The sequence below is a fragment of the Alosa pseudoharengus genome, unplaced genomic scaffold (genome assembly GCF_046254945.1).
Source record: "Alosa pseudoharengus isolate Yale_2024_CS ecotype anadromous, Long Island Sound unplaced genomic scaffold, YU_APseudo_1.1 YU_APseudo_1.1_scf_4, whole genome shotgun sequence".
In the NCBI taxonomy this organism is placed as follows: domain Eukaryota; kingdom Metazoa; phylum Chordata; class Actinopteri; order Clupeiformes; family Clupeidae; genus Alosa; species Alosa pseudoharengus.
The window spans coordinates 45963900-45989258 of record NW_027468774.1 but is presented as its reverse complement, the minus strand read 5'-3'; the positions used below and the strand labels follow the sequence as shown (position 1 = coordinate 45989258).

At 40.0% G+C, this 25359-nt stretch overlaps 1 protein-coding gene across 1 annotated transcript in view; it reads left to right on the top strand.

Annotated features, from left to right (window-relative positions):
- The first annotated feature begins 6191 nt into the window (after positions 1–6191).
- The window catches only part of usp31 (ubiquitin specific peptidase 31), a 300296-nt gene continuing 281128 nt past the window's right edge, over positions 6192–25359 (top strand). The window contains exon 1 of the mRNA XM_076266583.1: positions 6192–8004. Within this exon, the coding sequence (XP_076122698.1) occupies positions 7459–8004 (546 nt within the window). The 5' untranslated portion in view covers positions 6192–7458. The remainder of the gene's footprint in view (positions 8005–25359) is intronic.

The following is a 25359-nucleotide window of genomic DNA, read 5'->3' as shown; positions in this document are numbered from 1 at the left end:
CTGTGTTAATTTCACAGGAAGTATCTTGGTCTCCCCTCTGCATTCACTCATAGGTCCTCATTTAAATAAACTGTAAAGAATCCTGTAAGTTGCGGTCAACGATGTTCATCGCCTGAAACTTTCGTCGAATCCATCTCGCTAGGACTTAGTGAGTCACTAACGTTAGCTGACTGAGACTGCTAGCAAGCTTTCCCCCCTAGCTGATGTTAGAAAACACAGAGCTACACACAATACTCCTAAATAAAACGTTCTCCCCTACACAGAAAAAAATCCGATGTACCTTACAAAATGAATGTAAAACAAACTATGTGAATGAGTTACACAATTTATAATGAAACTCTAGCAAGGTCACTGAAGGCAACTGAAAAGTGATGGCAAGCTAATGGAGACAGTGATTGGCCAGAGTGTTGCGTCAATCATATTCAACGGCAGGAAGTGTGAAATTCTGACCAATCGGTCCCTGCTTCACGGGTGGGACTTATCTGCCATAAGGACCGATTGAAACGGAAAAAATCCACGAGCCGCCTGATTTACATTGAAGTCAATGGGGAAAGATATCTATGGCAGTGTTTCTCAAACTTTTTCAGACCAAGGACCACTTAACCAATTAAAAAAATACCTCACGGACCACCTAGCTAAAAAAACAACAGTAGACCTACTTCAACTATTGCACAATAGGTCTACTCACTGAACAACCTTGCTTATATTGTCTTTGCACCTTGCTTATTGTGTCAGAAGATTCATACGATTTAAACTGGCGTAGCTTACATAGGCAGTGTTGCAGAACTGTTTGGATTTACATACAAGTTGGTTCAATATTGCAAACAACTCATCTATATTATATTTTAGCACATCTGCTCGCGGACCACTTGGGATAGCTTGCGGACCACCAGTGGTCCCCGGACCACACTTTGAGAAACACTGATCTATGGTAGTGAAGCAAAACGAAAAGTTGGTGAAGCAGTCTGATTCACTGTAATTCTCTGTTCCACCGCGGGTGACCGATGGCGCTGTTGTCACTCACAGAATTGATTTCAGGAAAACAGCTCGTGTTAGTGACTGTATTTCTGTTTCAAAGGAGTACAATTGGGATTATAAGATTTTTTTTGTGTTTTGTTTTTTACTTTTTTTGGTGAAGCACTGCTTCACCTGTAGTCTTATAGAAGCCTCCATACGCCCACAGTGCATATTGTTAATGAGAATGCCTAACTCGTTTTCTTGTGACACGCGCTGAAGCTTAGGAATATATACTATAGGTCTCCTCCATCTGCCGATTAATTCGGGCGGTTCCTAAACATAACACGTAATTGGTCTGGAAGTGGTCAGAGGTTACATGCTGATCCGGACTGCTATACTCATCAGCGTGTTAGACAGTCAAGCAAATTCCTATGCTACAGGGGGTCAGGCTGTGCTAGGTTTTCGCGACCAATCTAGGACCATCGCTGACAAACTGCCCACCGCTGTGTAATGCTTGGTCATTTCATAATAACATGCCAGCTCCCAGGTGATTTAGTTTCTACGGCGGCGATAACTAATCCCAACCGTCCATTATGCTAGTAACGTTACCTAAACTGCTACTCTGGTTAAAAATAATAAAGTGTCTGTAGGGATCATGTAGCCTAACGTTACCAGCATATAAGGGTAAAACGCGCTGATTTGAAGTTCTACAGCTCATAAAGCGCTTTCAGACATACGTGTAAGACCGGAGGTTCTGCCGATGTTAAACGGTGGGGCCGTATATCTGAACGACATAACCGGTCATATGGAAGTCCGAATTCACCCGGTGTTTATACTACCCCCGACCTAGTATTTCCTCCGGACATTATGTAAATGTGCTGTGTCTGAACGAGGCGTAGAACATGCGGTTAAAATTCACACCTAGTGAGAGGGCGTGTTGGTGACGTTTCTTTTGTGCGTCCATGTGGTTAAATCTGACTTAAATGCCAGTGTTATGATGGAGTGGCATAGTGCTGTCCAGAAAATCTCCGACATGGAAAGATGCAGACATCACGGAGCTACTGTCCATGAGGGCATACAACATTTTGATAAAACACATGAAGGGAATGGCACGTTGTAGCCTACAACTGCATGGCAAGGCCAAACGAATTCAAAAGACTGAATCATCATAAGCAGAAGGCGCTGAAAAGGCAGTAGCCTACAGCGACGTCATTGACGACAATAACAGGAGTATTTAATAAATTGTTAGCCAACACGGTTTTCTGTTCATTGATAGCCTTAGGCAGAATTAGGCTACAGAAAAGAATACAGGATTTTTTTTCTCTCCCGGCAGTAAAGACAGTAGATTCGTGTTTAAAATTAAATGAAAACTAAAGGTAGGCTATAGGCTAATTATGCATATGACCATCCAGAGGAGGCTGGTGATCTGTCAAGAATGATGAAGATCGTAAGATACAGATGGTTTTATTGTTGCTGTCATTATTACCACAAACACGAATTGACAACGAAACCATGGCGATCGTGGGTTATATCTTGCCTGTTTATTAGGCCATGCACAGCCCTGTCAGAACTCCGTGTAGCATGCATACTGGCAGTTTTCATAAACCATCACCAACTAGTTCGCACTTTGGATATATCGTTGGATTGTGAAAAGCCCAATTTCGAATAACTACAGTACAACAGATGAGGTAGGATGCATCTTTTGCAATTAGAATTTCGTGTTGGTGAGACCTGTTGCCTATCAGTAGACATGTCATCTCGAGTTCCACGACAGCTTAGCTAGTGCCACCGAAATATGACACTGAAATCCTCTCACTATTGGAGTCGCTCAGATAGAAACAGCTGTAACGTGGTTAGGACACTTTTGCTGTGGAGTGGAGACGCCATAAGTTAGGTGTGGTTTTGACAATCAGAAAAGCAATATACTGAAATAGTTTAATGATGTAAAGTCAAGTGCTGGTCTGGTGTGTGTGCACGCAGTTTTTATTGATGAGTCGGAGTGGCAAGGGCATTATAAAACGTCTCGCTCTTAGGCCTACTCATACACCGCGTTGAAATGGCGTAGCTGTCTAAATTCAAATCATATCATGCTAGGGGAGAAATCGTGGGACATCCATTATTTTGTTATTCAGCACCCATGGTCAAAAATATGTTCCCGCGCACCTGCATTACGTTGAAAACAGATAAATGTGTTTACTCGAAGCACACATACAAATACTGTATGTGCGCACTTACGTGACTATCCTACTTCAAGTATTAGCCTACGCACAATAGATTTCTCTTCTTTAGCCTATAATACATAGGCTACACTTTGTAAACAAAAACCAGCTGTGACAGGCAGCGGCCGCATATATTCTGCGTCATATATCTCGCATCTTGTGAACTCTAAGCCCCCACCCCTCACTCGACAACCACACGGAGATTCTGTAATGTGCGTGTATGTCGTTCACACATACGTCCGTATAAGGTCAGTATTAGGTCCTCAGGTTAGCATCATATCTGAATCATCCGAAGGGTAGGATCTCCGTTTGACAAACCTCCGCATGTACTCCGGAGGTTATATCTGAAAGCGCTTATAGTGAGCCGCCACCGCAGCATAGCAGCACTGGTGCAGCGCTTCACTTTCACTTCACTACCATTAAGAAACTGTCACATGCTTTCATGTGCCACTGCTAGATAATTTCAGGATGGCTGCATAGACATAAATCTAGTGAGATCTGTGGATCTGCTTTATATCTTCACAGGCTAATATTCTCACGTAAATAGTTCTCTTTTGAATTGGCCCGTAGGCCTAGGTATTTTAATCCGGCCCGCGACACGCTGCTATTTAGACCTATGAGGCAGACAGACGGACATCTCCACACCCATTCATCGTGATGGAATATCTCACAAACTTTTCATTCAAAGAAATTACAAACCGTATCAGAATAAACAGCAGAACTTACCGAACGCAAAGGTGTAAAGCATTCCCTTATACAAGTTATAGCCGTTCGCGAGTAATCCGGTTTTGAAATTGAAGCAAATGTCTACACGGTCTCCAACGTTGGGCTTTTGTCATATATGATAAGGCCAAATACAAAATAAATGTTAACAATATCGCCTAGATAACTGCACAACCAGTAGTTTCACAAAATGCTAAGCATGCATATTATGTTTCTTAAAGCTGAGCTGTGCTTAAATTGTTCAGTGTATGATTTCATTACGGGCCAAATAGAAAATAAATGCTAAATGTTAAATATAGCCTTGATACCTGTAAATATTTAAATCAGATGATGTACACTATAGTTAGATCAAGTTGGAGAGTTGGATTATAGGATGCTCCAGAACTCACACAAACGGAGTCTTAAAGGAGCCACACCACTTTTATGACAAGACACTATAGCATATGAATGTGGTTCTGTTGACCTTTAGTTTTGTTGCTACTGTGCTTGGAGGACAGGTTTAGGGCAAAACTTAGCACATTTTAGTCATATTGCAATAATGCCGAATACCGTGATCATTTTGGGTACATGGTACATACAATTGATTTAGAATGTTGGGAAGGGGGTAGGTGTGCCGTAAAAGGCCACCTGTCTGCTAACAGGTTTTAAAAAGACTTATCACTTCAAGAAATACACTTTGCTCATGTAAAAACTCCTAATTACTAATATGCAAGTTGTTACGCCAGAATAAATCCAGATTCCAAGCAATGTCCAAGCACATTCTGTATCTAAAATACAAAATGTTATACTATTGAACAACAAAGCACAAAATGGGTAAAAAAGGTGACGGTGCACCATAAATGAAACAAAATGAGAAAAAAAACAGGATTGACCAGGGCCTGTAAGCAGTTGAAGTTTACCGATAGCTAGATAGATAGATAGATAGGGGAGACCGGGGTTGGTTGTCACAATTTTTACTCATGCATGAATTGCTCATCTTCAAAAACTCTTTCAGCAGTAATTCCTACATGAAATGAAAGCTTGGGGTCTTGGCTTTAAATGTGTATAATTTTTACTTTTAGAATGTATTGTAACAGGGAGCAATTAACCATCAAAGACACTCTGACACAATGTGACAATCAACCCCATCACGGGGTTGGTTGTCACAGGGTATGGGGTTGGTTGTCCCTATAGAGTTTCAATGGGATTTCAGTGATAAAATGGGATCTTAAAAAATGATGTGTAACTTTTTAGTTTTTTAAGCTAGAAACTGCAAATAAGTTTTAATATGAATACCACCCCTATGATAGTTGTCATCAATGCCCCTTATGTTTAAACAATGGGATTAAAGGAGGTGATCAGTTACTTGAATTGTCTACTGTGTTGAGAAATGAAATGAAATCATTTTCCGTGCTAAAACCTCTTTATTATCATGTAAGTTGCAAACAAAGTTGCAAACACAGTGACAACTGTGTCTCAGTGACAACAAACACATGTGACAACCAACCCCACGAGCTATGTGACAACCATCCCCAACTGACCTCTTGACAAAGATGTTAACCTAGCTGCCACATGGCTTTAACTTGATAGCTAAAATATGACTCAAAATAAAGCTACTACCTTTGGCTTTTTAATGAGTGTTTTGTTTTTGAACTACTAATATCCTAGTTGGGCAGCTGACGTTGGGTCAGTGTTGGCCCAACGTTGGAATTCCAACTCTTGACGCTGCCATTTGTGGGTGTAATTCCAACGTTGGGCCAACACTGACCCAACGTCAGCTGCCCAACCAATTGCAATTTGATATTATTGGTTGACCTGCTGACATTGGTTGAATGTTGGCCCAACGTTGGAATTCCAACTCTTGACGCTGCCAACCATTGCCAATCATTACCAACGTTGGGCCAACCTCTGCTTGCTCTACAGGGCCAATAAAGATCATATTGCTAATACTTTGACATAGGCCTATTGAAGTTTTAGTTATGATTTCATAAACATACATGAACATATAAAATGTTAACATTGGGATTCATTTGAACACTTTATTTTGTGCAGTAACTTGAATATCACTGTTTTTTTAAGAATAGGCCTATTTCATTGATAATGATATAGGCTACTTCTAATATGACATGTCACAACGTTTTTTTTCCGACGGCTCCTGGCAAAAATTACACTATAGACCCTAAGAAAACATCATGCAAAATGTGGTGTTTTTATCACCTCGGTAATGGTATTTTCATTATACCACCGGACTATGGCAAGTCCCCTAGCCTGCCTGAAGATCCTCCGCCCCTCGTAATCTAGGTTCCAGGAAGTGGCTCGTCATGAAATCTTGTTCGGACTATCTACAATCTCTGCAACTAGCATGTATATTCCATTTACGGTTATGTTTTTTTCAGCGTATACTTACTATCCGGCTTGCAAATGTTTAACGTTAACGCAATAATAACTGACTTGGAAGAAATACGGAAAGGAAGGACATTTAGGATTTTCAAACATCGGGGTTCATTCAGGTCTCTGAGGTTATTCTGAAAAATAGTGACAACTGAGGATTCGTGCTTAACGTGAACCTAAATAAGTCGCATCATATACGTTTAACGTTATATTAATGCAAAGAGTAAAAACACTAGTTTATTTATTGTTTGGTAAACGAGAGCTAGCTGTCAGCAGAATAATACTGACCCTCTTAACCTAGAAGCTAGAACTAACGGTAGTAACGTTACTGTATGCTAATGCTAGCCAAACAGACCCTAGCAAACTAACTTGGGCTAGTCGGCTAACGTTAGTGGCTTTGCTAGACATTCTCTGATGTAAACAAGTAAATATGACACCAATGACACTGAAACAGCAACACGGCTGCATTAATTGGCTTTGTGAAGAAAACCTTGCTATGCGGAAAGAGATGCTTTTCAACTTCCTAGACAGGTAGGATAACGTGATGCAGGGGTGAAGCAGCAATAAGCCGTGCGACGTTGAAAGCTAAGGTTGTGTTAGCTAGTCAGTAGCTGCTAGCTTCTGAAATGAATCAAATTATGATTTGTTACATTAACGTTAGCACGTTTTCGTTCGTGCTGTTTAAGCACACAACAACGCCTCTGTGAATTGCATTTGTGTAATGAATTGGTTACATTAGCTCTAGACACACAGATACAAAATGTCAGTTAACGTCAAACAGTAATGTTAGTGAAACCTAGCTGACTTCGATAGTTGCCAACGTGAAACGTTTAAGCGCAATGTAACTTTAAGTGGAGAACTGCCCAGTGTTGAGAGGAATAATGTTAACGTTATTAAAAACACACACTTGCTAACGTTTGTACCCCTTACTGGGCACCCTAACGTTACCTGACTTTACGGTCATGATTTCTAGAAAGGTGTGGTAAGAGACGAACTTTGATGGTCATTATCACGCTTATCAAACATCATTATCAAACATCAATTGCTTAACGTTAACTGTTAGTGAAGGTGTTACTTTGTTTACTTTATTTCAGTAACGTAAACTCATGTCAGTTACATTGAGCAGACCTTTGCTTCATATAACGTTAATACTGTTGTAGTGTCAGTTAAAGCATGGAGGGATGCCCTGATGACAAGCAGAATCATGTTCAGTAAAGCCTCAAATAAAGACAAGAAGTCCGGCTTCAGTAAGAAGCTTTTTCGAAGAGGCTCTTCTCGGGCGGTTGGCAGTTTTATGAGCAGGGTCTTGAAAACACTTACAACTCTATCTCATTTTGGCTCAGAGTTACAAGTTACAGATGGGGACAAAGATGATGGAGGATTTACCTCCTTTAATAGTGAGGATAAAGGGTCAGTTGGTTTGGACTACAGTGACAGTGGAAGTTATCTTAGTCAGGACAAGGTTCCTGGAGTGTCAGGACTGAAGAACCATGGAAACACCTGCTTTATGAATGCAATTCTTCAGTGCCTAAGCAACACAGAACTCTTTGCTGAGTACTTGGCTTTGGAACAGTACAAAGGAGAGGAAGCCAATGAGGACAAACCAAAGACTAATGGGATACATTTGCATGGGAAAACTCCTCAGGACAGATGTGAGGTGACACAGCAGCTCTCTGGATTAGTACGAGCTCTGTGGACATTTGAATATACCCCACAGCACAGCCGGGCATTCAAAGTAAGTTTAAGGTTGTGGGCCTCTAAACGGTTTTCAATAATTTGATGAGAAATGATGAGAGAAATTATTCAAAATGATGAGATGGATGATCATGTTCAATAATAATAACAACAACAATTATTGTTATTAGTATTGTTATATGAAGTATTAAAGGATCCGTATGTAATACATGTATTTCAATTAATCATAAAATGGCCCTGATATGTCACTAGACATTAAGAAATCATGTTCATTTCAAATACTTATATCACTAATAGCAGTAGTCCTGCCAGGATATTGTCATTTAAAAAGTGAAGTTGCAGCCCTCAACTGATGTTGATGTTGTGTTTTGTCATGTCATGTTGTGTTTTGGCCTGATGCGCCACCCTCCACCTATCTACTAATCACAAAGTCAGTAGTGTTTCAGCATTCCAGGTTGGCTGCCTCGAGTCAGGGGGGACGGGGAGGGTATACAACGCTCTACAGTAATTTGAAAGTGATTGCAGTACCAGTTTTGGCCACAATCTTACATATGGTTCCTTTAACATACCTAGGGTGACCAGATTTGTCAGAACTAAAACCGGGACACTGTGCGTGGCCGCGTTTAACGTGAACACACACATTATTGAAATCATACGCCGGACACTTCAATAGTGGTTGGTGTAAACCAGGAAATTTTAGCATCCCGACAGGCTTTTGTCGGGAGTCGGGACACGCATCTCAAAATCGGGACTGTCCCGGTTAAACCAGGATGTCTAGTCACCCTACACAAACCTGATCTCCACCCAAAACAAATGTATTTAACCCATCAAAACACCAATAGAATTCCACATCAATGCGCCAGATTCCTAGCCTAGAAATCTAGACGCACCCTAGCTTCAGCAAATTACAATTGCTGCCAGGGCTAGTCTAGCAACTCTCCGTTGGCTTGTGAGCTCGAAAAATGAAACTTCTATCAGGCCAATCAAATCGTGTATAGAGTCGTTAGATGGGCTTAACATCAACGGTTTGGCTTGAATTCCCTGCTACTTGAAAACAAATAAGATAATGTTGCTGTTGGCGAACAGTGTGACACGAGTTAAGCTTTTATTAAGTTGGCAAAAGTTTGAACTAGCCAACTAGCTCCGCTGGTGGGAAACGCATGGGACTCATAGCGCTGTCCTATTGCGTGCAGAGGGAATTTGAAAGACAACCGATTATCCCGCCCCTCGGACTGAGCACTGCGAACAGTGAGTGCCCTTACCAGTGTTTCCCCTACAATGTATTCATCAGTGGCGCAGCGCCGCTCCTGGAATTCAAGCGCCACTGTAAAAAAAGTTGCCTAATTAAAAAAAAATTAAAAATAGACGCAAGTGATCTTCAGGAACAGCTGCCGTTCGTTCAGGTTTCATGTCAACAAATAATAGTAGGCTAACGTTGAAGACATTTAAGTTTATTAGCAGACGCAATTTTGTGCAAAAAAACGTAGCCTACATTATGTTAACCAAGGAACCAAATTAAACATGCGAGATAGCTTGCCCCTACCTTCAGTAGCCTATTCCCAGATAAATTCCACGCATTGTTTCGTTTTTGTTTGTGATGCAGGCAATGCTTTCAAGCCCTGTGTTGCTAACATACCTAGGCTGTGAAACTAAGGTCTAGCTAGCCTATTGATGGGTGTAGTGACAGCTTTGCGGCGGTCACTTCTGAGAGCGGATAACTCCGGACAACGCGCGTCTTAGAATATAGAGTAATTTTATTAATCCACTTTTCTTCAAAATACAAACAAAAGCCTCTATCGCATTCACGCGGTTGAAAAATTGTTTGCCACTTCCGCTCTACCTGGCCACAGGTGTCCCAGCCCTATAATAGCTATCCGTCAATCAGACAGCCAGACGTCACTCTTAATTGGTCAGACAGTTTTAACACCTACAATTATATACATTTAAACCATATTCCTTATAATTATAAACCATATTTCATGAACATAAATATTATCTTAATGTCATTGGCATTTCATCAATATAAATAATTTAAATGATTTTACAAACATAAATATCAAAATGGCTCCAACACTCCAGCCCCTAATTGACCATAATGTGGCAATTCATAACATAACCATTCATAAGGAGCCGCACAGTTCAAAGTCCATTATAACAGCATTTACATTCAAAGTTCCTTTTTTTAATTTTTTCACATATTAGTTTCAATAGTTCATAGAAAGTCCATCAAAAATGTTTTCCTTTCAAAAAATATTGCCCCTTGTAAAAGGAAAAAAGGTCAAGGGGACTTCAAAGTCTTTTCTCAAAAAGTTTTGCAAAATCAAAGTCCATTCAATAGTCCTTGTCAAAATCACATTATTTCACATTTACACATTATTTTCATCTCTTTTTTCATAAACATCAACAGGTAAGTGTTCAACAGATTCATAGTTTATACTCACACCCATTCGATAATGTCAAAATATATATTACTTCGGTGAATGGCAAAGATTTCAGTAGGTATCAGGATATTATTGAAACAAACACCATGTTGTGTGCAGGGTAGTGTGTGTAGTGTATCAGTGTGTCAGTCTGGTCAGTTGATCAGACAGGACATGTCTTTAAGAAGACACAGCTTGGTAATCGGTCTCTCCAAGATTCCTGTCTGAGTTTTTACTCTGACACGATGTACAAAGCCCTTTCTATCTGGAAAAGTTTCCATGATTCGTCCCATAGGCCAGGAGTTTCGTGGAGAGGTTTCATCTATGATCATTACTATGTCTCCAGGTTTTAGATTTCTTTTGACCTCATTCCATTTTTGTCTCTCCTGCATTAAGGGAAGGTACTCCCGTGTCCATCTCTTCCAGAAGAGGTCTGATAGGTACTGAACCTGCTTCCACCTTCTTCTGGAGTAGCAGTCCTGCTTGGTGAAGAGCCCAGGTGGAAATATGGGTTTCCCTTTTAAGAGAAGCAGGTGATTTGGAGTTAAGGGTTCAGGATCTTTGAAGTCTCCAGATGTTTCTGTAATGGGGCGGGCATTGAGAATTGCCTCCACTTCGCACAGGGTAGTTTGAAGACATTCATCATTTAAAGTCTGTTCCTTTGTGATGGAGTAAAGGATTTTCTTTATTATTCGAATTTTTCTAAGGCTTTCACTTCATCCCTAAAAGCTTGCCGTTGAACATAAGCTACAAGCGATTCCTCAGCATCTGCGAGATCCTGCATAGATAGCTGCTGGTCTGCAGGTTCTGATTTTATTGATTCAGTCTGTGAGGTACCTGCTCGTTTCAATTGGATTAAGTGTCTCAGAGTCATTTTAAACTTCAAGAGCCAGGCTGTAGATCTGATGAGTTTGTCCCATGATGAAAAGTATTCAATAAAGTGAGTCAGAGGATCTTCATGGGCTGCTGTTGCAAAAGCTACAACAGTTTTCTTTACCTCGGAGTCACTGTCTGAAAGCATCAATGGTTCTGTGGTAAGTTTTGGCCAATCAGCTTCACATTTGGCCAAAAAGTCTGGACCCTTAAGCCAATTACCTCCTTTCAGAAAAGACTCAGCTCGCATTCCCCTAGACGCATTGTCTGCTGGGTTGAGATCAGTCTTAATGTGACGCCACTGAGATTTCTATGTTACAACGCGAATCACAGTTACCCTGTTCGCCACGAAAGTTTTGAATCTCTGTGTGTCGTTCAGGATGTACTTCAGGACCGAAGTACTATCTGTCCAGAAGAAGGAGTCTGAGATCGGAAGTTCCAGTTCTTTCTTGAGCATATTATCCATCCGAGCAGCCAAAACTGCTGATGTGAGCTCCAGTCTGAGAATTGTCACTACTTTCAAGGGTGCAACCCTCGCTTTCCCCATCACAAACGCAATGTGAGGTGGTCTACTTCTGCAGGTAAGTCTTAAGTAGCTGCCTGTCCCATAGCCCCTCTCACTGGCATCGCAGAAGTGGTGTAATTGGGCTTCAGTGACATCAAAATCCGCTGGTTTGTAACATCTTTCTATTCTGAAGTTAGAGATCATGTGAAGATCGTTCTGCCACTCGCTCCATTTTGACGCAAGGGCAATTGGGATCGCATCGTCCCATCCGCAGTTGATCTTACACAACTCCTGCTGTATCAGTTTTCCTGTGAGCATAACTGGTGATAAAAATCCCAGTGGATCATAGGTGAGGCCATCGTTTTAAGTTTTCTTCTCTCGGGATGTTCTGATGGTTCACAGGAATGGCTTGTTGTGTGAAAACCTCTGGAAGTTCTATGAAATCATTGCCTTCAAGGCTGCATACTTCCAGTCCACTCAATTTATATGTTTTCACAGGCTTTTCATAACTCATTGTTTGGAGCGGAATTTCTGTTTTCCTCCCTCTGACGGACAGTTGTTCCATTAATTTCTCTGTACAGAAAGTTGCAGAACTCCCGGGATCCAGGAACGCATATGTTTTGATAGACTGACTACCCTTAGCCGTCTTCACTCTTACAGGTACAATAGCCAGTTTGTGGTCAGTATTGCCAGCCCCTGTTTGATCAGTTGGTGCCATGGTGACAGTGACAGAGTTGGCCTGAACAGCTGTGCCACAGGTGGTATTGTTCGTGGTTACTACAGATGTTTTAGTATATGTGGCGCCACCTGGTTGCCAGTTTCCAATGTGCAAGATGGTAGGGTGTTTTTTATCGCATGAGCGACATGTTAGACGTTTTTTACATGTTTTACTGAGATGTCCTCTAATCAAACAGCTAAAACAAAATCCATGTTTCTTGAGAAACTCCACTTTCTCCTTATGAGCAAGTTTTAATATCATTTTACATGTTTCCAATGCATGCTCTCCTTGACAGAAAACACAGGGTTCGGAAAAAGCATCCTTTGCATTAACGGGAGTAGAATTTTTGAAAGTTTGATTTCCATTTTCTATGATGTCGGCATTAGCAACAACCGCATTAGAGATAACTGGAGAAACTGCAGCGAGCATCTTGAATATTGCCAAAGACCGGATCCTGCATTATTCTGGCCTGCTTTTCAACGAATCTGACAAGGTCATTGAATTTAGGTCTCTGTGGGGTCTGTTCCATAATGTCGCATGCTACCGCTCTCCATCTCTCTCGGAGTTTATAGGGGAGTTTTGAAACAATTTGTTTCATATTGGATGGTAAATCAAGTTCTGACATGTAGCGAAAGTTTTGGGCAGCATTATTACAACTTCTTAGGTATAAAGCATAACTATGAAGCGCCTTTCCATCGTCTGGTCTGATTACACTCCAGTTTAAGGCTTTCTCCATATAGGCAGTCGTGATCCTAAAGTCATTGCCAAAGTGGCGCTTGAGCAGGCGCTTTGCTTCAGCATAACCAGCTGCTGCATCCATGTACAAACAACTTCTAACTAGTTCTTTTGGCTGTCCAATTGTATATTGTTCTAAAAAGTACAGTCGGTCTTATCCTCTATATTGTGTTTAAATGCTTGCATAAATAACTGAAAGTCCAGAGGGTCACCATTGAACACAGGCACCTCCTTCTTTGGAAGAGATGATTGGCATAGAACAGATACAAGCAGATTTGTCAACTCTGTGCCATCAGGGGGATCTGCTGGTTCCCTTCCAGGAGTAGATTGTGTTCTTCTCGGTAAGTTCCTTGGCTTGGTACATTTCGCCTTGTTGCTGCTGCAGTAGTGGTTGGTTCTGGTGCCGCTACCAACTTCTGATGTACACGCATAGCTTTCTGAAATGGTGTTTTAGGTATTGGTCCCAATTCCACAAAATCCAGATGAGACATGCCAGTAACTCTGCTGCTTTCCACTGATTTGGACTCCACTGGCTCTTCTGTTCGGTGTGATCTTTTGTCCATATATTTCTCCAGGTAAGCATTCATGTCATCCTCAGACCTCAGACCTGATTCTGTTGGTTCAATTTCCTCCAGGGCCTGTAGTTTTGCATTAGTGACAGAAATTTCCTCTCTTAATTGTAACGCTTCCATTTTAGCTTGTAACCTAACCTTGTCCATTTCCATTTCATGTTTCTCTCTCAAGGATTTGGCTCGGGCCATTAAACCAGCTTTATCCACAGCAATTTTAATGCGTGTTGTGTGGGCAGATGATGCCTTTGAGTCAGCCTTAGATACTCTTGACACACTATCAGTCACATCAACAAGTGATTGTTCATTTGATTGACGTTCCAACCAGATCTCAGTTTGAGAAATAAATTCATTAAACTTTGCAATCTTTGGTCCATACCAGTCAATATTTTCATTTTCTTTCACATCATCAGTTAACAACATTTGAACAGATTCATGAGATATTTTAAATTTCTTCAGAATTTCATGAAATGCAATCAATTGTGTTGTCACCTTATCAGCATCACCAGTGCTAAACATGATCATTTCATTAATTTCATTCATTTTGCGAGTGCAATGACCAAGTTTGCCGCGACGCGTTGCGCTAAGTACTTTAAAAACAGGTTTTCTCTGATCGTCTTTATTTTTTTCTGGGCCTTCGGGCTCATCTTGAATTTGTTCAGGTTGTTCCGTTTCTTCCTCAGACATGATCACAATTATTTTATTTAGTTTTAGTACAATTAATATTATTCCCACTTATTCAGTCACATGCATACAAACAGCGTTTTCATTTAATCATTGTTTCATTTTCTGCCGCCTGTTCGTTCGTTCTGTGTTGCGTGCAGGCTCGTAATTACTGTATTGCTTTATTGCAGGTTATGCTTAGTCTTAGTTTGTTATGAGAAGTCCTCTTACAACAATGTCCACTTGCAATCAAGACGTCGGGATCAATGCTCAGAATCAGTTCAAATGGTCAACAATTGCTGGTTGTATTGTCCCATCAAACATTTTAAAGTCTTTCTCGTAATGTCTGATCGTACCTGGGTCTGAATACAATGCAAATCGCCAGGTTACTCACAAAAGAAGATACTGAGTGATCGTAGTTCCAGGTATTTCCAGGTATAATCCACGGAATAATCCACAAATTTCCCGGCTTGTCCGACGTTTCATGAGCAATTTTTCAACTTGATGTAGTGACAGCTTTGCGGCGGTCACTTCTGAGAGCGGATAACTCCGGACAACGCGCGTCTTAGAATATAGAGTAATTTTATTAATCCACTTTTCTTCAAAATACAAGCAAAAGCCTCTATCGCATTCACGCGGTTGAAAAATTGTTTGCCACTTCCGCTCTACCTGGCCACAGGTGTCCCAGCCCTATAATAGCTATCCGTCAATCAGACAGCCAGACGTCACTCTTAATTGGCCAGACAGTTTTAACACGTACAATTATATACATTTAAACCATATTCCTTATAATTATAAACCATAGTTCATGAACATAAACATTATCTTAATGTCATTGGCATTTCATCAATATTAATAATTTATTATTTACAAACATAAATATCAAAATGGGTTTAATTGAATTTGAGTAATAGGGCAACCATTTACATCTAAGAGAGTTTGTAATTCCTGTAGAGCTCACCAAAATTATAGATATGATACAAGACACTTATCTGCTATAATCCAAGATAGATTTTCTTCCAGTTTTTGTTTTGTTTATTTTACCAAATGACATGGGAAACATAATTCATTTCATCCACATATTCTTATGCACCATGCACAACAACGATACTAAGTTAGCTTAAAACTGTGAGAATCAAGCAAGCCTCACGGGCGTCACGACATTAAAGTGACAGGCACTCAATTCGACTTGCACAGCACCAATACAGTGTAATGACATGAAAGAGAAGTCTATATAGTTTATACAGTGCTGTGCAAAAGTTAAGACCCCCATGCTGAAATTGACTAAAGGGAGGAATAAAAAACATATTTTGCCTTTTGTCTTAATGCCTTAATTAAAAAAAAAAAAAAAGGACATCAATTATTTTTTAATGTATCATGTATCGTTAATAAATAAATTTTATTATATAAATAAATGTCTTAACTTATGCACAGCACTGTGTATTCTAAATAGTAATAGTTTGTACAGTGGTCTACAGTGTACAGTTGTACAGTGGCTAATTACTAATAATGTAAATGAAAAAGGTAAAAGAAAAACATGAATAATCCTGTTCAAGTACTGCAATAATCATGCTTTGTAAATGCTCGTGTTGATGGTTAGTCATAATTTGTAACTCAATCTGTCCATTTCTTTCACAAAATCCACCAGAAGTCACCATTGAATTTTTTGATTTTTTTTTTTTGGGGGGGGGGGGGGGGGGGGGGGGGGCTTCCTACGATCAACAGCACCGCTGCTGGAAAAAATTCTAGGGGAAACACTGCTTACCCTACATTTTAATGTGGGTCTGGCTCGTCAGGCTACCAGATTCCTGAATTCTGGTTAAATGGTACACTATGCAGGTTTAGGTATTTTTGGTCACTGTAGAGCTCCCTCTAGAGTCGCGATATATTTTTACTCTACTGTTGTAAATAGCAAACTTTTTGTGACTTTTCTCCCCTGTACAAAATGAAAATGATTTTGTTGTGGAGGTGAAGTATTAACAACAGGCAAAAACTATGTCCAAAGAGCTGTATTTACTGACAAGGTAATGTTTCACAATTCTCGCGAGATTTGTTGGGCCACCGTTCTTGAAGTTGCATGGCTGGTTTTCTCGGTAGCAACTCCACTGTGTCAAAGTTGGCATTACATCCATGCGCTTAAAGATCCCCTGCCAAACGTATTTCATTACTTTGTGGTAATTTCTGAAGTTCTACCATGGACTCTGTAACATTTTTTGTGGAAAACATACCTTGGTTACCTTGTTTCAAGCCATTCTAGCGTGGTATTGAAAGCCTGCATGAAGACTCAGCTCGATTTGTGCCAGTTCTCATTAATATTCAAAGAGCTAAGCTGCTTGACTCTGATTGGCTAACAGCTAGGATGTTTTTTCCATAACATAACAGCCATTATCAACTAATTTTAGCTTCATGGCATGAACTTAGCTTGGCTAGCGAGTGCTAGCATTGTCCAAATGTGCATAAATAAGACCTGCTAGGCTAGCGAGTGCCTTAAAGGTAAACTATGCAGTATTGGCAGTTTCTTTCGTTTTTTGCTTCTTTTTCGCTGGCTCTGTCTTGACGAATGTCTGAGAAACTCCATCGCTACCTTTTTCTAGCCGGTGCCTGGCGTGTATGTGTATTTGAATGCAGTAAAGCAATTCATTACACTCGTTATACTTCCTCACACTGAGGCCGTTGGCCCGCCGGCCCACAGTTGCAAGGGTGTTTTTTTCTGCTCACAGGCTCTAGGGGGAAGCGAGACGGCCACCATTCAACCCGAAAAAAGTCATATAACCATTCCAATGACTCTGAAGCTGTTAAATGAAGGTAAATTAAACAAAAAAAACTTGCATATTAAACCTGCATAGTGTACCTTTAAACCTGTATAACATAACACTTCCTTGAGTTGACAATAACGGACTGCACTAGACTGCCACAATGGTAGCTGAGCCTACTGCTCCAGGCTTCAACAGCAACCTTTTTGTAAAGCCTGTGGCATTGTTCCAAAAAATAAACTGAAGCCATTTGATCCTCAAGTCTGGGTTCTTGGGCAAATTGCATTGTTGAAGTTGTATTCGTGCATAGCGCACAAGTCCGTTGAGGCCATCCGTTAAAATATTCTTGTTTGCAGTAACAGCCAAAATTTTTTTTTTAAATGGGTCGGTAGGTAGGTCAAATTTTTTTTTTCCAAGATTCAAAGTGAAAAAAAAAGTACAATTTTGGTCATGGTGATTACGTAGGTGGGTGGATGACAAATAAGCCTGAAAAAAGGAATTTTAAAAAACTTCAAATATCATCCCTAAAAAGTGTTTATATGTGTTGCTGTATCTCTAAACTTGACTAATATACATTTAAAAAAAAAAAAAAAAGTGAAATATATATTTATATGTGAATTTGTCATGTTAGTGCCTAAAATTGTCATATGGTGTGACGTGAAAATAATTTGAAATAAAATGAAAATTAGATATTTTTTTCTACTTTAATTTATGTCACTGTACATTTTAATCATGTTTGCTTTGATATGCAACATTTCCTTGTGAATATTTAGAAGAAAAACCTAACATTTAACAAGTCATTTTGTCAAGGTGGAGAATGCTCCTAAGTGTAACCAGATATTTTAGCTTTATTCTGATATTTCTTGTAAGAACTCACTCAAAATTCTTGAGGTTCTTGCAGATACCATTTCCTTTGATGTTTTAATGATTTTTCAATTATAAAGTCTTTTTTTGTGACATTATTTAATGTCACACCAAATGACATGGTGTCACGCCATACGATGCACCACTCCACCATGTGTCAGAGCAAAACAGGGTTTTTAATGACTATAAAATCATTAACAATGAATTTTGAAGTCACTGTATGAATGGTGTATGCGTGTAACAGCAAAATAGATGAAAGTTTAGTGTTTATTTTTTAAACTTACATCGCATGGTAACATAAAAGAAAAACTTATGAGAAATATGAATTGTACTGATACATTTTTTCCCAATTATCACAGATTTAACAAAAAAACATATAATATCTGAATTTAAAACATGTTTTTACAAGAACTTTTATGTAAAAATGCAATTTGGAATTTGTTATTTGTTATTCCAAATTCGTTTGTGAATAGGTCTGTGAGTAAGGAGTCCTCTTGACTTCTTTTAAGATGTCAGAGGTGGGAAGGTGTGATTTGTTGGGGGCAGGGCCGATTAACTGGGCACAAATGTCTGATGGCCCCCCTTCCCCCCAGCCAACGTGAATCGGGTGGTTAGTTAATAGGCCTATCGTGAAGATTTTTCCTGCCATCTAAGGCACGAGCGCATCTGTGAGGCCAAGCATCACCAAGTAGCTCGTTTGTTTACAACTAACATTCCATTTAATTAAACTGCTTTATAGGCTATGCCGAAATAGTTTTCAACATTTTGAATATTAGTGTCGGGTGAATTGAAATGTTCTCAAAGTAGCCTTATGGCTGAAAGCTGCTTGGGATCCCCCCGTCAAGCAATATAACCATACAAACGCTTGTTTCAAAAGGAGTAATTTTGGCTTTGTCAGAACTGAAGAGCTGTGGACGGCACGGCACGACATGCCCAATGAAAATAAATTAACGCAACACAACACAACACAGACCCCGCTTCTCTCGCGTCAGTCACTGACATGAACGAAACACAGAACCCGCTTCTCTCACGGCAGTCACTGACAGTAACCTAGAATAAATGCATGGGGAAAAACACTTCCCCATGACAAAGACATCGTAAAACACTGAAAGTTAATATTTTGTCACTAGCAACATACATCTGTCCTTTGTCAAATGTATTATGTTCCAAGTAGCCTATGCGTAATTCTGCTTCATAAAGTTGAACAAATACATTTGCTTATTTCACAGAAAATATAAATAGCCAGTTAGGGTCTACAGTGCAGAGTTGGTAAGTTATGGTAGGCCAACTTGGAGTGAACATACAAACAGGGGAAATTCTTTCTCTTGTAGCTGAGTAGCCTCAGGTGCGCACGTAGACATAAGGCCGAACATGTAAGCGCCAATGAATCGTGCTCTCACGACAATCACGCCGTTAAACTTAAATAGGTTAACATCACTCTAAGTTCACCTTCAAGCAAGGAAAACGATGATTTGAAGACATCTGTTTCGTTGGAAGGGCAAGGGGTAGCAACAGGGCAACACAGAGACAGGCCCGATGGCAGGGCTATTATGAGAGTATTAAAATATGGGATATTCTACGGGAAAACATTAAAACGGCAAGACAGCGGGGAAAGTTAAAATACGTGATAAACACGGAAAAAGTTGGCATGCATTGTTTCGGTCCCCGTGCACAGGGATTATTTGTCATATTATTAATGACATATGATTATTTGTGAAATTGTGCAAACAGGCGCAACACATTTGAAAAGGAAGGACTGGTAGCATGCAAGCTCACGGGAATGATTGATTTAAGAACGTTATCACAAAGTTTGTGGCTGTGGCGCGGGCGGAAGACAGCGACAATTGGCAGGGGAGGTTCATGTCTTTTTTAACAATTCTGTCGGAGGGTCATTGAACAATTTCTAGCAGGCAAGAGAGGGTCATGCAACTTTTGACTGAAGCACTCAAAATTCCTCCGGTGGCCCCTTCAATAAATAACGAACAGTCCCTAGATTGCTGCTGGGCTATATGTCTTGGTTCATGTCTGTTAACAACTCATTGCCGTCAAACGCATAGCCTATCTCGCGGTTGCATCCATTACAAACAAACATGCAATGTGATCGTCTGGGATTGGGGAGAGCACTAAATGCTCTACTGAATAAGCACGAAGTCAAACCTTTAAATGAAAAACACTCTTTAATAATAATAATTAAAAAAAAACCGCTAATGAAGTAAACTTGTGACCATCAAAAATCGTTTATCGCCTGTAACTCCGTGATAACAGGACGTAACAGGAAGGCATTTGGCTGAGCAACGGAGGTTATCTGTCTATCATCGTTGCACTCGGAGAAAAACAGAATGTTTAATTTGTCCTGCGTTTCTTCTACGGCTGCAAACAGGATTCACTCGCAATTAACCAAATATTTCTTTATTAGGGCAGGGCAGGCATATTTCTGGCTATTAAATTATTTCTAAACCAGTCTGCTAAAGTCTGTAGTGAAGTCTGTGTAGGGTTTTCTAGGCTCCATTTCTTTTTACGAGACACCCTGCTCACTTGAGCCATCTACCGGTTGTTTGGGTTGTTGCAGCGTCTCACTGGAAAAATACAAATTAAAGTCGCGTGATACCGCGTGATCCCACAAGCGGACCGCGAGTGAAGCTGGCCAAGTCGAAGCACTGCCCACTGTAGCTATTAGAGCCAGCCCCCAAATCCGTGGGATAATTTGTGGCACATCTGAGTGTACTATAGGCTTATATGCAGATGATGTGATCCTGACCCTGTCAGATGTTAGGACATACCTGCCCCCCTTGCTTGATTTGATAAGAACATTTGGTCAATTTTCTGGATTTACTATTAACTGGAACAAATGTCTATTCATGCCCCTATCCGATGGCCTAGACTCTAAATATCTTGAGGATCTACCATTTAAAATTTCCACTGATCAGTTCAGATATTTGGGAATCAATATCACCAAAAACCCCAAACTTCTCTTTAAATGTAACTATAATGATTTGACAGACAAACTTAAAACTATGATAGACAAATGGAAACTTCTCCCTCTTTCCTTAATAGGGCGTGTGAATATTATCAAGATTGTACTTCCAAAAAATTAATTTATCTTTTTCAAAATGTACCTTTTTTTTAACGTTTTTTTTCAAACCCAAATTTATCCATTAAACAACTAAAAGGTGACTTTATTTTATCAAACTCCTTGAAGATTCTTAGGCAAATTAAGGGTGTGCTGAATCTCCCTGAGCTTTCCTTTTATGCTCCCATATGTCATAACCCTTCTTTCAAGCCAGGTCTAATGGATTCAGTGTTTACGCACTGGTCTGAGAAGGGGCTTGCTACTATTAGCGATCTTTATATTAATAACTGTTTTGCATCTTTCGCTCAACTTAAGGAGAAATATGTGCTGCCATCTACCCATTTTTTTCGTTATCTTCAAATTAGAAACTTTGTAAGGGAGTCAGTGCCCACACAACACAAATTTTACCAACTTCTGACTTGTAACCCCACGTCTAAAGGTTTGATTTCACAGTTTGTAGCCCTCTTTCCATCAGTTACCTCTTCTCTTCACATTAAAGAAGCTTGGGTTAAAGAGACCGGAGAGGAGATTTCAGATGGGCTATGGTTAATGGCATTAGAGAGAATCAAAGCATGTTCTATCAATGCCAGACTTCAGCTTATTCAGTTTAAAGTCATTCACCGACTGCACTTCTCAAAAACTAAACTGAATAGGATTTTCCCCTCTGTCTCTGCCACCTGTGATAAATGCAAGTCCAGTGATGGGACTCTGAGTCATCTTTTTTGGGCATGCCCCAAGCTCATAGTTTTTTGGGATGATATTTTTCAACTGTACAGTGTCATATATAAAACCCCATTAAGACCTGACGGCCTCTTTGCAATACTGGGTTGCTCCCCTTATTCAGTGACTCTCTCCATTGACCTACAGCAGGCCCTTATGTTTGGTATGGAGAGAACAGTCTCAGGACGAGGTTTAATGACATACGATTTTGTTGTACTGTATAATGTGATTTAATGTCGCCGGCGTACGGTGCAGGTGCCCCAGCCAGTTGCGCCACAGCTGGGGCCATGTGAATTGTTTTCATGTAAATTGCTTGCTGGGACCTTGCCCTTGATTTGGGCCTCTTTTGACCTCACTTGGTACTCTGTATCTTCAAAACCTGTGGACATTCTTCAATTTCAATTTATTGTGCTTATAGAGCGCCAAAACATAACACATGTATCATGGCACTTTACAGAATGTAGGCAATCAGAGAAAGAAGGAAGGAAAGAAAGGAAGAAAAGAAAAGCAAGAGAGAGGCCCATGGGTAACAGGGGCGAGGAAAAACTCCCTAGAATTGGTGATATATATAGGAAGAAACCTCGAGCAGATCCACGACTCAAGGGCCTGACCCATCTGCCTAGGGTCAGTACATGACAGTAAGGTCTGTATACATGACAAATGCATATGATAGTCGGGTGTAGAGAATAAGACATGGTGTTAAGCACTTGAGCTGAAAGTTACAAGAGGTGGGATGATTACGTATCCGTTATGGTAATTCGTTATTCCTGATTTAGTGACAAAGTTCAATAGTCCAGCGTTGGGATTGTCCAGGGGAAGGGAGTTTTCGAGGGGCATGTGGTGGGTTGGCGGATGGGCCAGTAATCCGGGCAGAGTTGTCATAGGCTGGTGGTGGGTCGCTAGGCTGTACGGGCCAGGAGTCCAGATAGGGGGCAGTAATAGGGCAGTCGAGGATGGGACTTCAGGTGAGATGGGTGAGAGGAGGGCCAACACACGGATGGTTGATGACTGGTGATGATATACCTCACAAGTGAGGTACAGTAAGGGGGAAGAAAGAGAGATGTAGAGTGGGTTAGTATTACTGAAAATCAAAATGGTTAATGTCAATAAGTAATCAGTAGTACTATATATTGTTACAGTATACCATGGTGGGAATAGGCAAGAGAGGGAGAGTTGAGAGAGAGAGAGAATTCTTTTCAGTTTTTGGACTGGATTGCATAGATACATAGTGGTATACTTTATAGGAACTGGCAGTTTGTTTTGTTTTGTCTTGTTTGGTGTCTGTTCATGAATGTAATACAGAGAATCTTTAAAATAAAATTGTTAAAAAAAAAGGATAGGTAAAGGTAAATAGTAAGGGTTACAGAAAATCAAAGTAGGCCTACTTTATTTGTGTAAATACTTTGACTGGTAATTCACAAAGCAGTAACCTTTCGTAGAACTGTCCAAAAAAGACAGCCCCCTAAAGAGATGGCATCATGTCATGTTTCAATACATTCATATATGTTGTAATTCATATTAAGTTCATATATTTTTAATAATTCATATTCTGTGACTTGCATAATTACTAATAGCCAACTAAGTATCTAGTAATTTCATATTGATTTAAACTATTAGACTACACTTTTCTTTAATGTTATTAGGCTACATTGGTGGTGTGTAAGTCTAATTGACCGCCTGCCACTTTAAGGACGTGAGAGTAGCGTAATTACATTTCTAAGTGGATTGGAAGGCTTGCATCTCACTGTGTTCGGCTACGAGTGGAACTTTTTGCATAGTGCATTACAATATGTGGATGGAATTCGGGATGTTGTCTATGTCATTAGTTTAAATAAATGTTAAAAAAATAACTGTGTAGTGCTGGGCGGTATGACCAAAAATGTATATCACGGTATTTTTCAAAATTCTTACGGTTTCACGGTATATGACGGTATTTTTTTCCATGCATAATCAGATCAGTTCACAACATTTTCTACAGGTTAAGAGAGGAATTTCTGCAGTACATTGACTAAGAATGGTCTATTTTACTGTCATGATGTAGAATAACTCCACGCTAGTGGTAATGCAGTTTTGCATGGCCCCAGAAAATGATGCTGTTTACAAAGAGCCACTCATGATTCTAATGCATCAGAATGCGAAGACAATTGCAGTCAAAATACAGAACTTTTACTGTGCAAATTTCACAAAGATTTTGTATGAAACCAATACAAAAAGTAGTACAACTTGCAATAATTATACTTTTTTGAAAATTATACAATTTAAAATAAAACCTCTCTGCTAATATGCTTACTCTGACAAATAGGCCTATCAGAAACATGCCTTATTGTTATTGTGTGGTTTGCATGACGTTAGTGGTAGGCTAACGTTAACTTGATGTGGATGTCTTGTTAGCCTGCCATGAGATTCGGTTCGGTTCGCTAGGCAAAACATTAACAAAAAAGTTCGTTTTGGTGCACTGATGACAGTCAGGATCATTTCTAACTAGCCAGCTAGTATTGCTCAGTTCATGTCTATAACATGCTTCACTTGCTATCTGGATAATTTCAGCGAATATTCTTAAGGTGAAATGATTGATAAGATCATTAAACTTCACTGTGTTCGGTGGGTTGCTAACTAACGACATCACCTACTAGCCAGCTAGTTACAGCTGTTGAAAAATCTCAATAGAATTTTCGTGACGGTAAATCCCTTTCAATGCAGTATCGTTTTCCTTAACTAAAGAAACAATTTAAGGTATTCTGTGCAACACCCTTAAATAAACCCCTTACCTAAGGAGAAATTAAGCCTTAAGGGTCATACTTCAGGGGAAAAACTTAAGGTGTTTTGTGTTTACCCTCACTATGCCTCGCAGGTGCACCATGCGTGTGAAAAAGTCCCGTCGGAAACACTGTCACGCGCGCAGCGTTCCAAACGTTGTGTAATCAAATACACTGGTATAGCGGTATATTAAAAATTCATATCATAACGAAAATATACGCCGGTATACGGTGTGAACCGGTATACCGTCCAGCACTATAACTGTGAATGAAATCATTCTTGGATCACAAAAGAGGTAAATGTCTTGAAATGTTATTAATGTCTATAATTTTGGTAGCACTACACAAACTGAGCCCACAAGCTAGCAAACATCACACGAGCTAAAAGGACAGGTGTAAACGTTTGCCAAATGGGTTGCGTAGCCTACTCAAATGTCGGTAAACCAAGTAGGCCTTAATTAACTTACTTTCATAGTCTAGGTAGGTTAGTAACACCAGGTTGAGAGATGCAAGTAAAGCAGATCATTAACGTTACCCTTCTATTTATTGTCATCAAAACGGCAGAGGAGTGAGCAAACAAGTTATAGGGCAGTCTCTGGTGTCTGCAGAAGTGAGTGTGGCATCTGACTCAATATTCTGCGTGAGGGACTGTTGTGGAGGTTGAAATTTCACGGGGAAACCATGATGATTGGTCAAATTTGCGAAAAAGTTGCGGTGTTTGGACAAAATTGCGAGGTCGCCCAGAATTC